The following is a 12258-nucleotide window of genomic DNA, read 5'->3' on the forward strand; positions in this document are numbered from 1 at the left end:
CGGGCCTCCACCCTTCTCACCATGAGCATCTCGCTGGTGAGGGAGTTGACGAGGTCTGAGACAGAGGATCGTGGTTCGGTCCGGCGGTCAGACTCATCGTGGGGCGTCTGGCCCGGCACCGGGGCTGTGTTCACCGCCTTCCCACCTGCAGGCAACCTAGGGGTAGAAGGAGTCCAAATGAGCGTGGGCCCAGAGGTGGGCTGGGCTGGGCACCACGGACCTGGATGGTGGCAGGACCTTCTGAGACCCACGCAGCTGCCACCTCCAGTGGGCCAGCAGGGCCTATCCTTTTGTCCACGGGAGCAGGGCCCATCCCCCTCGCCTCGGCCCCAGCAGTGATCCAGCTTGACTTCCCCTGCAGGGGCTTTTTCAATTGGTGTACCCACACCTTCTGTTCACCAGAAAATCCCCTACCCTCCAGGCACTGCTTCCATGGTGGTCTCTGAGCACGCTTCCCTCCCCAGAGGCCCCCTCCATCCTTGCTTGTCCCAGCCTGGGAGGGAGGCTCCCGAGATGGCGTGTCCCAGTCGCCTCTCTGCGTCATTACCCTCGGCAAACACACCAGGAGTGCCAGTCTCCCGGAGGCCCCACCTGTTTGTTCAGGCTCAGCGGGAACACAGGTGCCCTTCAGACAGGAGACTGACCAGGGGAGGTCAGGACCAGTATCCACACAGCCCTGTCCAGTAGAATTTTCTATGTTCACGTGGCTATTGAGCATTTGAGGTGTGGCCAGGATGGCTGAGAACTGGATTTTTACTTTTGTTTGATTTATACTAATTTAGATTTACATAGCCACCTGTTGGGTAGGGCAAATCTACATCCCCTTGCTCCCCAATCCCCACCAATCTCCCACTCTGAGGACTGCACATTTGATAAGGCTCTCAACCAGGGTTAGAGAAAGACGGGGTGCCACCAAGGAGCCCCAGATCACCATTCACTCCAGACCCTGTCTGCACCCCGACTCCATGCTGTCCCTGGGAAGCTGGGCTCTCTGGCCTTGTGGCTGGGTGCTAAGCCCAGTCTCCGTCTAGCTGGGGTGCAGGAAGCTGGTACATAAAACCTGCCCAGGGACCAGGGACCAGGCTGGAACATCCCATGAGAAGGGGAGGTGGGGGCAGGCAGCGAGGGAGAACGGGAGATGGGGAGCATGGGGCTCAGGACAGGTGACGACAGAAGAGCTTCGAGAGTACTAGAGCCACAGACTCGGGGACACACAGGCTGGACACACGCCACGGCCCTCAGGACGGACCAGCCGCCAGCACACAGTTGGCTACGACAGGCAGACAGACATGCATGGAACATGCCAGGCCCTGGAGGGGAGACACCAGGACCCAACAGCAGGGTGTGCACACACACGCACACACACACACACACACACACACACACACACACAAAGAGCACACAAGCCCGACAGATACCCGGGGCCACAGGGAAGAGAATGGCAGGGGCAACAGGCCAGGTCAACCAGAGCAGCACGATGACACACATACAGCGATGTGCACACTTAGATCCTGAGAGGAAACACATTCCGGGAGGCCCAGGCATGCCAAGGTGTATGTGTGAACTGGGGTACATTGAAACAGAAGCAGGGAGTGCTTTCAGAGACAGACATCAGACGCACGGTGCACCTGCTGTGAGGACCTGGACAACACGGAAATGCCCCACCCCACGCAGGACACGCGGGGCACCCTCCCAGAGGCGCAGCCCCAGCAGAGCACGCGCGCACACACACATACGCACACGCGGACACATGCTCACGCAGACAGGCACGGGGAGGAAGAGGAGACTGAAATAGCTGGAGAGGTAAAGTCAGGTTAAAAATAGAGTGGGAGAGGAGGAGAGAGCCGAGATTGACTGCTGAAGGTATGAGAAAGTCGGAGTTATTTTGGCCACACCACAGCATCAGCACAGCTGCAAAGCAGCCTGGGAAAAGATGGTCAGCGCCACTGAAGCTATCGGAGGTCACAGGACAGAGAGAGACAGAGAGACAAGAGCACAGAGGCAGAGGGAGAGGCGGAGGGGCCCGTCACTGGCCCGGGGACATCCCTGTGAGGAGCAGATGGGAGGAAGGAGAAGGGGAAGGAGAGAGAGAGAGGCCAAGAAAGGTTAGTCGGAGACGAGTGAAGAGGCTGCAGGGTGGACGAGGGGACAAGGAGGAGCGAGGCGGCCGTGAGGAGAGGCAGAGAGGAGGAGGCGGGGGACACACACTGGGGCGGAAGAAACATGGTGGCTTCGGAGCAGGGAGAGTGATGGGGGTGGCCAGGTCCCGCCCTGCCCCGCACCCCACTCCGGTGGGGGTGGGGCCATGGTGGAAACCATTTGGATCCCAAGGAGCGATGGTGAAAGGGATGGCTGGCAGCATGAGGTGCGCATGGGCACAGGGCAGAATGGGGGAGGTGACGGGCACAGCAGGGCGTGGGAGCCAGGGGTGGCCTTGGCCTCCTTCCCTCCCTCCCAAGCCCAGGAGCATTCTGAAGTTCTTAGGGCCCCAGTGCTGAGGCCCAGGGGCTGGGGAATCCTGGATGGAGGAGTTTCAGGGCCATGGAGAACCCTGGGAGTTGGGGGCAGTCACTTGCTGGATGCACTCCCACCTTGCTTGGGAACTGGAGTGGACACTTCTCCTCCCAGGACCCTCCTGCCTCCTAGAAGCCTGCTGCTAACAGATCTTGGGGACTGAATGTCCTTCCCAACAACAGCCAAGGGCCACCAACCTGTTACCCTGGAGACATCTGGCCAAGGGGTAGGCTGGGTGGAGAAGGGGGCACTGGGGCCAAAGGGCAGACTCTGGGTCTGGAGGCAGAAGCTGAGGAGGACGGGACAGCCAACCCAAGCCCACCATTCCAAGGTCCAAGGGGCCAGGAGCCCAGAGGGGTGGAGCCCTAAGGTGCCCGGTGCCTGGTGGGTGGTGCCAATGCCAAGACTGGGGATGGGGAGAGTGCTGGGCAGGAAGCACCCTTGTAGCGGAAAACACCACAGGAGCCGTGAGAAATGAGCTTCCAGGATGGGGTGGGCGTGACCAGGTGGGAACGGCATGTGTCCTCTTGGAAAGTCAGGCTGGCTGGGGGCGCAGGCGCAGGGCCTCCACCTCCACACCCACCTTTCCCAGGAAGGCAGGGGGCAATTGATGTAATGATCAGAACGGATGAATGTGTTAAAATATGGAGTGAGACCTAAGTGGCAAGGAGGTAAAAATAGGCTGTGGGTGAAAATGGAGCCAGTTAATTAACACATGGGTGATGTGAAATCTCGTTTCCAGCCTGCATCTGCTCCCTCACGCTTCACACCTTTTCCGGCCAGGGGCTTGAGTTCTCAGGCTTTCGGAGGGCTCCTGCCCCACTCCTGCAGCCTCTGGCCCCTGGTCCCTCGTCGTCTCCCCACTGCCCTCTGGCCTGCCTGCAGCCCATCTCTGAGCCCCCAGCCTGAGAAGGCAGGACTCCTGTGGCGCCAGTGGTTTGGAGGTGGCAGACTCCATTCCTCCCGCAGCCCAGGACTTGGGCTCAGGGTGTGACACCATCTGTGCCACTGAGTGCCAGAGCTGGTCCCACTCTCCCCTCCCACTCTCTGAGGACTTCAGGCTTGGCCCACCAGACATGCAACTGTGGACCCGGGGTGGGAAGAAAACAAGAGAGTTGGTTTCCAGAAGCCACCGAAGGGACAGACAAACTAGCTAATTTTCGGCCTGTCCTTCCCTAACGCACAGGCCCCCGGCAGCAGCCTGGGACAGTCTCTTCCTGCACCCTGGAGCCTCTTAAGGAGTGAATGTCAGGGTCCCTGGCCAGCTGACAGGCTCTGACAAGTGCCCCAGCCTGAGGGCCTACTCCCTCATTAGAGGCTTTGCATGTCTGAGCTGGAAGGGGTCACCCTGTCCAATCCTTCATTTGACAGACTGGGAAGGAGAGGGCCAGAGAAGGGCTGTGACCTCCCCAAGATTGCAGAAGGAGGCTCTGACAAAACCAGAGCTAGAAGGCGGCCTGGCTGCCAGGCCACATGCTCTCCTGTAGGCGTTCGGTCTGATGAAAAGTAGACCTGACCAAGGCGATGAGCCATCCTGCCCTGATTACAGGTGTGTGGCCAGGATAGAGGAGACAGCCAGAACAGGTACAGGACCACCCCACCTTAGTGATGCCACCTGAACCCTGGGACCTCCAGCCTCTCCCCATCCCCTCCCTCCCTGAGACAGGGGCATCAGAAGATGCTTCCCTGAGTTCCTGATGGCCGGCGCTATGGATGGTTTATTGTCCAGCCCTCTGTTCGGTCTATGCTATGGCCACACAGGCTACTCCCGAGGGCCAGCAGCAGGGCTCCCAGTGACGGGGGCCTGGCCGGCACCTGCTGGCTGCTCTCACCCCTCCATCCTATTCCCTCCTCTTCGTACCTCGGGCTCAAGGGCTGCTTTTCTGGTTCTTTCTGGTCACCAGGCCTCTCCCATTCCCCAGACCCTCCCCACCAGGGGCTCCTCTTCCATCAGCCAAGCAGTCTGGTCACATCTCTGCAGGGGGTGTGTGACCATCACCCCAGCAGGACTCCAGGCAACAGGGAGGTTGAGGTGGCGGGGATGAGGGAGAACAGGCTGGCGCCCCTTCCCTAACATCCCCCCCACCCACCAACCACCGGAGAAACTGGGATTTCTGGGTCGGGGTGGGGCAGAAATGAAAGATGACGGGGCAGCAGAGGGGAGCCAAGCAGGAAGATGGGGCAGAAAGGCTGGCTTGCTCCGGGCGAGGGCAGGCATGCCCGGGGAGCAGGCTTGATCCAGAATGGTCCCAGGATAGCCACACTGGCCTCAGACCCAAGGGACACCACCAGGGTGGCGTGTGTGAGGGCACTGGCTGGGGAGGGGGCTGTCCTCCTGCTCCAGCATCTGCTGAAGGCGCCACTGCTGCCTTGTCCAGCAGCCGGCCGTGTGAGGCTGGCGGCCTCTCCGCGCCTCCTCCTCCTCTGCCGCCGCTGCCACTGCCGCTGCAGGCCCTCGCCTGTGCTCGTACCTCTTGTCCCCCTGAGCGTTCTGGTTCTGCTGGGTTCCTGGGTTTTGCAGGTCAGGGATATTGGCAAAGTCATCCTGTTCCGAAAGCCCTAAGACCAAGGATAGCACCACCATCCGGCCTTCCCTGCCCAGGATGGGCAGCCCACCAGCCGGGGTGAGAGGAGGAGGCCCCACGGGCCAGGGCAGGGAGGGGAAGGAGAGACAGAGACAGAGACAAAGAGAGAGAAGAAAAAAGCGTAAGAAACTGGCCCTGTAGAAGAGAAACCAAACTTCAGCACTGTCAACAGTCGTAGAGCAGAGTAGGGTGGAGGCAGGGAGGGAGGGAATGGAGGGCAGGTGTCCGCGGCCTGAGACCCAGCTTGCCTGGGGCCAAAGCAGGAGTCTCGGGAGAGAAACGGGGAAGGGGCTGGGCAGAGGCTTGTGAGATGGCGTGTGACTGGGACACCCGCGGAAACAAGCGGGGAAGACTGCGGGGAGAGGAGCCCAGGCCCTGGGACATGGTCCATTTCCATGGCTGAACCAAGGCCAGAGGCTACTCGCCCAGACCTTCTGGGTCCCTGAGAGAAGAGGGAGGGCTCTGCTGCCATCTTGCTTTGGGACTGCAGGTGGGACATTCTTAGAAAGTTTGGAAATCCAACGGGCACTGCACCCGGTTAAGCCCCTCATAAAGACATCCCTGGGTCAAGGTCAGCAGATGTCTTTGATGCCAGAAGGGGTCTCAGGAGCTCCCTCCCCCAGGTCCCTGGACACACAGCCCGCTGGAGGAGAAGGCAAGTCTCTTCCGGCATATGGCCTGCTGGCCATCGAAGGTCTTCTCCTGCGTTCCCCGTCCTGGAGCTCAGAGAATAACCACCATAGCTTTTGGGTCCAATTCAGGGGTCTTTCCTTGGAGAAGCAGTCCAGAAGGCATCCAAAGGCAAAGGTGGAGAGAGAGAAAGCGCAGGAAGCTGGCAAGGCCTGGAGAAGTGGTGGCAGGACCAGAGGGAGTCTGTGTCTGCAGCGAGGACAGTCTGGAGGAGGCTGGAGGCACAGTCCAGGCAGACAAGGAGTCGGCATGTGGGCAGCAGCTTGGAGCCAGAGGTCAAGGTGTAACATCCTTAGTGTGAGGCTGTCACAGAGAACAGCGGGGCAACTGTGGGGCTGCCAGCGCTTTCTAGGGGCGAGGAGTGGCCCTCTGCCCCTCAAAACCATCTGAGTTCGTGGGCATTTTCTGGCTGCTTTACTGAGCTCTTCCAGCATTGGGCTTTCATCAGAACAAGGTGAGAGGGATTTTCGGATGGGGCAGGCATGAGGGCGTGTCTCAAGAAGGGCCAAGGGAAAGATAATAAGCCTGATGGAATGTTCTGGAGGGTGGGAGATCCTGGGTCAGGAAGTCTACCACTTCAACCACCAACCAGGAGGGCAAGGTTTAGAGAGGAACCACTGGCCATGGCGCTTTCCCAGAGAGGTTGTCCAAAAGGGAACTCCTCCAGTAAGAAATGACATCCAAGGGGAGGGGCGGGGGCCCAGGGGTCCTAGAAAACAGGAGATGGCTGTGGGGTCCGAGGAGGGGATGACGCTAGATGGATGCTGCCTTCTCTTTTTTTTAGGGAGGAAGTAATTAGGTTTATTTATCTATTTATTTAAAGCTAGGTAGATGCTGTCTTATTTTTTTTTTTAAGGAGGGAGGAAGTAATTAGGTATATTTATCTATCTATTTATTTATTTTCTAACGGAGGTACTGGGACTTGAACCTAGCACTTCATGTATGCTAAGCATGCATTATACCACTGAGCTATACCCTCCCCTCTCCCCCGCCTTCTCCGTCTTTGCTTCTTGGTCCAGGCTGACACTTGCACTGGCATCTAACTTCTGGGAAACAACTCCCCCCTTCCCTCAGGACAAATCCTCATTTTCTTTGTTCCCTGCCCACCGGTACTGTTTCGTAGTTGGTAAAATTCCATTTGGCTGCTCGGGAGCTGGTTGTGCTGGGGGAAGGCAAACCCAAGGAAAACAACATGTTTTTCCCTGGTTAATGCATTTTTCAGATACTCCTTTGGCTCTTCTTAAAAACAAAACGGCTCCTCTGCATAAGTTCCCAATTTGTCATTCTTCCCGGCATCACAGGCCACAGGGGTGAGAACGAAGGGCCAGGGATGGAGATTTGGGGGAGAAGCTGGTGTTGTTGGGGGAGTTACATCCATGAAGGAGGAGGAATGCCTTGTCCCTGCCAGAGGGGGTGGGATCTTGAGGGGCCTGGCTAGCCCTCTCTCCCCAACTCCCTACCTGGGCCACCAACGTCTGAGGCAACAGAAGGGCGTCAGAAGCATGCCAGCTAAACTGTAAGGCAGGGGTCAGGGGCTGGCAAACCACAGCTGGTGGCCTGTTTTTGTACAGCCCACAAGCTAAGAATGGTTTGTACATTTTTAAAGGGTTGTTTTGAAAAAATGTGATCGAGACCACATGTGTCTCTCAAAGCCTAAATTATTTATAATCTGGCCCTTCACAGAAAAAGTTTGCCGACCCCTGCTGTGAGGGACTACAAGTGGAGGGGTTGGGGGGTTGGGGTGCGCTCTGGAGGTGGCCAGCAGGTGAGGGGCCCGAAAGCAGCAGCGGGCAGAAGTGTGAACAAAGATGCTGGCACACGAGTGATGCATTAAATTCTGGCCAGCTAGAGAGACAGTGAGCAGGGAAGAGTTGGTACCCAGGGGCATTCCTGCAGCTGGCTCCTTTCTTCCCAGAGCCTGGGCATGGCCCCTGCCCCTGTGTGATGGCTGCTAGAATGGGAGGCAGGGGGATGGCTGTGCAAAGAGCAGCCTGAAATCAGGAGGAGCAGAAGGATGCAGGGTTCCAGCTAGTTCTCAGTTCTGTTCAAGCCACAGCAGAACTAAGTTCCTCCACTCTCCTACTCCACGCCAGTGCCACGGCATCCATCCCAGAACAAGACTGCTGCCTTGTCTCATGCAGGCATCCAGCTGGATTCCCGAGGGTCCTTGGGTGGGGGAAAGCCCAGCAGATGCGCTGCCCAGTTTTGCCAAGTAGAGTCACAGGCAGCATGTCCTGCCTGGCCAGGGCCACAGGCCATGTGCACGGGTATGGGAAGCTGGCGTGGTGGGGACTCCTCCGTTGAGGTGCCTCTCCCAGGGGCAGCACTCCTGACCACGCTCTCGGGTTAGGGTCTCAGCCAGAGGGGCAGGATGCTCTGAGGGACTTGCTTGCCTTCAGAATCCCTACATCTTGCCAATAAGCTGGGACTTGACCTTGGCCTTCCCCTTCCTCCTCCCTTTCTCCTCTCCCAGGCTTAGTGTGGTGGTCTCCTGCTCCATGAAAAGTGCTCCCAGGAAAGACCTGGGTGATGGGAATAATCCCCAGAGCCTGGAAGGAAGGTCATGTTAGGTCAGAGGCAGCAGGTGATGTCAGGGACTGAAGCCCAGGCCTGCTCTGGGCTCTGAGGGTGAATGTAGCTGCCCAGAGGGACACAAGGGAGAGGGCACCCTGGGTGGGATCCTATGGGGGAAGGCAGGTCAGGGCACACGGTGTGTGTGTGATGGGGGGCGGGGCCAAGCTGCACACAGCAGAGGGGAATGGCTAAGGCTAGACAAGATGCTGTGTTATTTCTCTGACCTGTACACAGGAAAGAAGGCCTTGATTTGGGAACATTATCTAAAGCTTTGGGGGAACATCCAAGCTTTGTCCTCAGGGAATAGGTCATGGTGGGAGCTGGAGGGCAGGTGGTTATAGAAGGTCGGAGGCAGAGGACAGCGCCCAGGGCAGAGACAGGGGAAGTGGGAGGGAGGGAGGAAGTGCAGGGTAGGAAGGTGAACAGAGTCGGGTTACAGGGAAGAAGTACAGTGAAGGGGAGGAGGCAAGGCCTGGGCGATGTTGTGAAGGAGACCAGGTTTGGGAGGAAGGCAGGAGAGAGGTCACAGGAGCACAGGGAGCAGAGGGAGGCTGGGAGCAGCCTGGACTGTCCAGGAAGGGGAGAGGCAGGTCCAGGACCTCAGCAGCATCCTTTAGTATCTCCACTGACTTTTAGCAATATGGGCAAGGGTCCTTAGAGGAATGGCTCAGATAAAATCCTTCGGGGGTGGGGGATGTTTCAGGCACAAGCCACAAGCCACAAGAGGCTGGGGAGGGGACGGCTGAGTCTGCCTGGCACCCTGCCTTGGAGATGGAGGGCCAAGAGTCGTTCAGGGCCAGCCACTCCCAAGGAGATGGGGAGGAAAGAGGCTGGGTCGGGGAGGTGGGGGCCGGGCCGCTCAAGGGGGGGACTTACAGGAAGGATTTCATGTCCAAGCCACGGTTTCGAATCTGCCCCACCACGTGGTCCCAGCTGCCCGGGTTGGAGCGGCTGCGGCCGCCAGCCGGCCGGTACTTGGAGCCAGCCGAGGAGCCCTGCCGAGCCTGGCCCCGGCCATAGGCCCGGGGGTTGGGGCCCGGCGCTGAGGCCATGTGGGCCTGCAGCTGGCCCAGGCTCTGGCTGGTGGTGGGCTGGCTGGGCTGCCGGCCCCGCTGGTGCTGGCTCAGCGGCTGCTGCAGGCTCTGCTGCCGCATCAGGGTGCGGGGTCGCTGGCATTTCGGCTCTCCCGTGGAGCTGGGGATAGACTCAAGGGTAGTGGCCGTGGACAGGGTGGAGTCCTCGAAACTTGGGGCGGGTGGAGGAGAGGAGAGAAAGGAGAAGCAGGTGAAGGGATCACAGTGGAGGAGACAGACGACAAGGGCCAAGACTAGGAGGCCCCAGTGCAGGGCGTGCTCTGCTGGACCTCGCTGGGCCTCCATCGGGGTTGTCGCTGCCGCTGTCGCCGCCACCACCTCACCCAGGAGGCCACGGAGCCCCACGCCCACCCTGAGGCCCTCGGCTCAGCCCTGCCCAGCCCACCCCCTGGCCCTGACTCAGCTAGAGCCCGGATACCTCCTGTCTGAGCCGACCTCCCTGCGGGTCTGAGTGGCCACGGGAGCGGCAGAGGCTGCGTGGTGAAGGCGGGTCCCAGGGCCCTGTGGCTGCCTGTCGAGTTGGAATGGGAGCGGGTGGAGGGAGCTGTGCCACCCCCTCCCGCCGTCTCACTGGGGGACCCCAGGAAAGTCTGCCTCTGTGTTCTAAGTACTATTGGCCTTTGGAGACGTGAGGAAATCCAGGCCAGCGCAGAGCTGGCCTAGTAATGCATGGTGAATCAGGGAAAGCCAACAATTCTTATACTCTGTCCTCAGAGGCCGGGGCGTGTCCTCAGGCTCCCAGACCTCTGGCCTATGGCCAGCACTGCCTCAGGGTTCAGGCTTGGGCACAGATCTCTGCCTCCTTTGGGGCGGGCTCCTTGTTTCTGAGGTTTCATGTCCTGTGTTGGTATCTTGGGAATGACTTCCAGTCAGAGGAGGGGATGCAGGAAAGCACCCGACTTGCCCCTTGGCCACAGTTCTGACAGACAACAGGGTGACCATCCTGTCCTCTACGCATGTGCAAAAGGGCACCTGCCTCAGGGGCCAACAGCATCTTTGAAACTTGCTGGGAACTGGGCAAGGACAGACAGGAAACAGGACATGGCTGTTCAGAGGTGGCATGGGGGTTAGAGAGACCCAGGGTTCAAACCCTGTCTCTAGCGCTCCCTAACTGTAGGGCTTTGGAAGAAGGAGTCTACCTCTCGATTTCTCCATCTGTGAAATGGGGTAAAAATTCCTGAGCTGCCTCCATCATGGGGTTACCATGGGGACCTAAGGAGGTCAGGCCCAGGAAATGTGCTATTGGTCAATACTCCCTTGCCAGTGGCAGCTGCAAATGTCTCAGGAGGTGGAGGCAGAAGGAGTCAGAGACCCCTGGCCTCCCTGGGCAACCTGAGTGCTTTGTCTCCTGGCTAGAGATTTCAGCACAGGCAGGGCCAGAGCCTCAGAGGTTCCAACCTCCTCTTCCTCTATCCCTTTTTTACATCTCCCAATCCAGTGGTCTAGGGCAGGGCTTGGCAAATCTGGCCCGTAATCTTTTTTTGTAAATAAAGTTTTACTGGAATATAGCCATTGTCATTAATTCACACCCATCTATGGCGGCTCTGGGGCGACAAGGGTGGGGCCGAGTCATCATAAAAGAGCCTGTAACTGGCAAAGTCTGAATATTTCCTGTTGGCCCTTTATAGAGATAGTTTGCCACCTCCTGGTCTAGGGCTGCTGGGCAGCCAGCACCCCCGAGCTGCCCAAGGGCAGCCCCAGGGCCCCTGGAGCCGCTTCCACCACTGTAACCAGACCTCAGTCTGGCTCACCCCCTGAGCCTACCCTGGGAACCAAAAGGACAACAGTTAGGCTGCCTCTGTGGGCTGAGAGGGAGAGAGAGAGAAAAGTGAGAGCAAAAGAGGGAGAGAGAGTCAGAGGATAGTAAAGAGAAAATGAGAGAAAGAAGGAAAGAAAGAAAGAAGGAAAGAAAGAAAGGAAAGAAAGAAGGAAAGAAAAAGAAAGAAAGGAAGAAAGAAAGGAAGAAAGAAAGGAAGAAAGGAAGAAAGAAAGAAAGAAAGAAAGAGAGAAAGAGAGAAAGAGAGAAAGGCAAGACATAGCTTTAGCTGGGGTCTTGGAAGGCGCAGTCGCCTTGCCTGGTTCAGGCCTGGAACCAGGGCAACCACCGGGGCAGGCCCAGGCCTGGCAGGCCAGGTAGGCCCACAGCTCCCTGGGGGCCGGCCGAGGACTGGGGAGGATGGCACTTGGGCGGCCTCCTCCTCCTCCTTGCTGACCTCATTTTGGTTTTCTATCATATCCAAAATTAGTCCAATTTACAACCTTCTAGTCACAGGAAACTAAAATTGGTTCCTCCAGGCCTGGAGCCAGTGGATGTCTTGGAGGCCTCAGCCAGGCTGGAGTCTGTGGCTAGAGCCACCTGGAGAGGGCGGGGCACTGGGACTGGCTCTCGGAGTGGGTGTGGGGCTTCCCTCTGGGCCCACCCCACCAGGCTCGATGTCAGGGGAGAAACTGGCTTGTGCTCCCTCAAGCCAACAAGCAAATGAGGTCTCAGCACAGTGGCTCTCAGTGGTCCCAATTGCACAAACCACAGGCTTTCTGAAGAGAACCAGCCCAACTGTTAAGAAGGGGTCAGGGCTGTTGGCCTTCTAAGTTGAAAGGCTGCTCCATTAGCTGGGAACGAGGCAGTTCTAAAAGCTGAAAATGGAACCTATACCCCAATGAGTGAGAACGGTCATAGTTCAAAGGATTTAGAGCCTGGAAGGCTCAGCTGTAGGAAAATAGAATGTTCTAAGAGCTAAGATGAGAACAAGGCGGCCCCATGGGGGGATGGGGGGGACACACTATCTGCTTAAAAGAGGGGC

At 58.2% G+C, this 12258-nt stretch overlaps 1 protein-coding gene across 6 annotated transcripts in view; it reads right to left on the reverse strand.

Annotated features, from left to right (window-relative positions):
- Window positions 1-12258, reverse strand: part of SYT7 (synaptotagmin 7) — a 59189-nt gene that overhangs the window by 12640 nt on the left and 34291 nt on the right. For 3 of the 6 annotated variants that reach the window (XM_032489559.1, XM_032489557.1, XM_032489558.1), the window contains one exon: window positions 21-156. In XM_032489559.1, the coding sequence (XP_032345450.1) occupies window positions 21-156 (136 nt within the window). Of the gene's footprint in view, window positions 1-20; window positions 157-4985; window positions 5109-9239; window positions 11269-12258 lie in introns of those variants that run through there. The other 3 variants (XM_032489555.1, XM_032489554.1, XM_032489556.1) reach the window with 2 other exon arrangements.

Source organism: Camelus ferus, chromosome 10, assembly GCF_009834535.1.
Source record: "Camelus ferus isolate YT-003-E chromosome 10, BCGSAC_Cfer_1.0, whole genome shotgun sequence".
NCBI lineage: Eukaryota > Metazoa > Chordata > Mammalia > Artiodactyla > Camelidae > Camelus > Camelus ferus.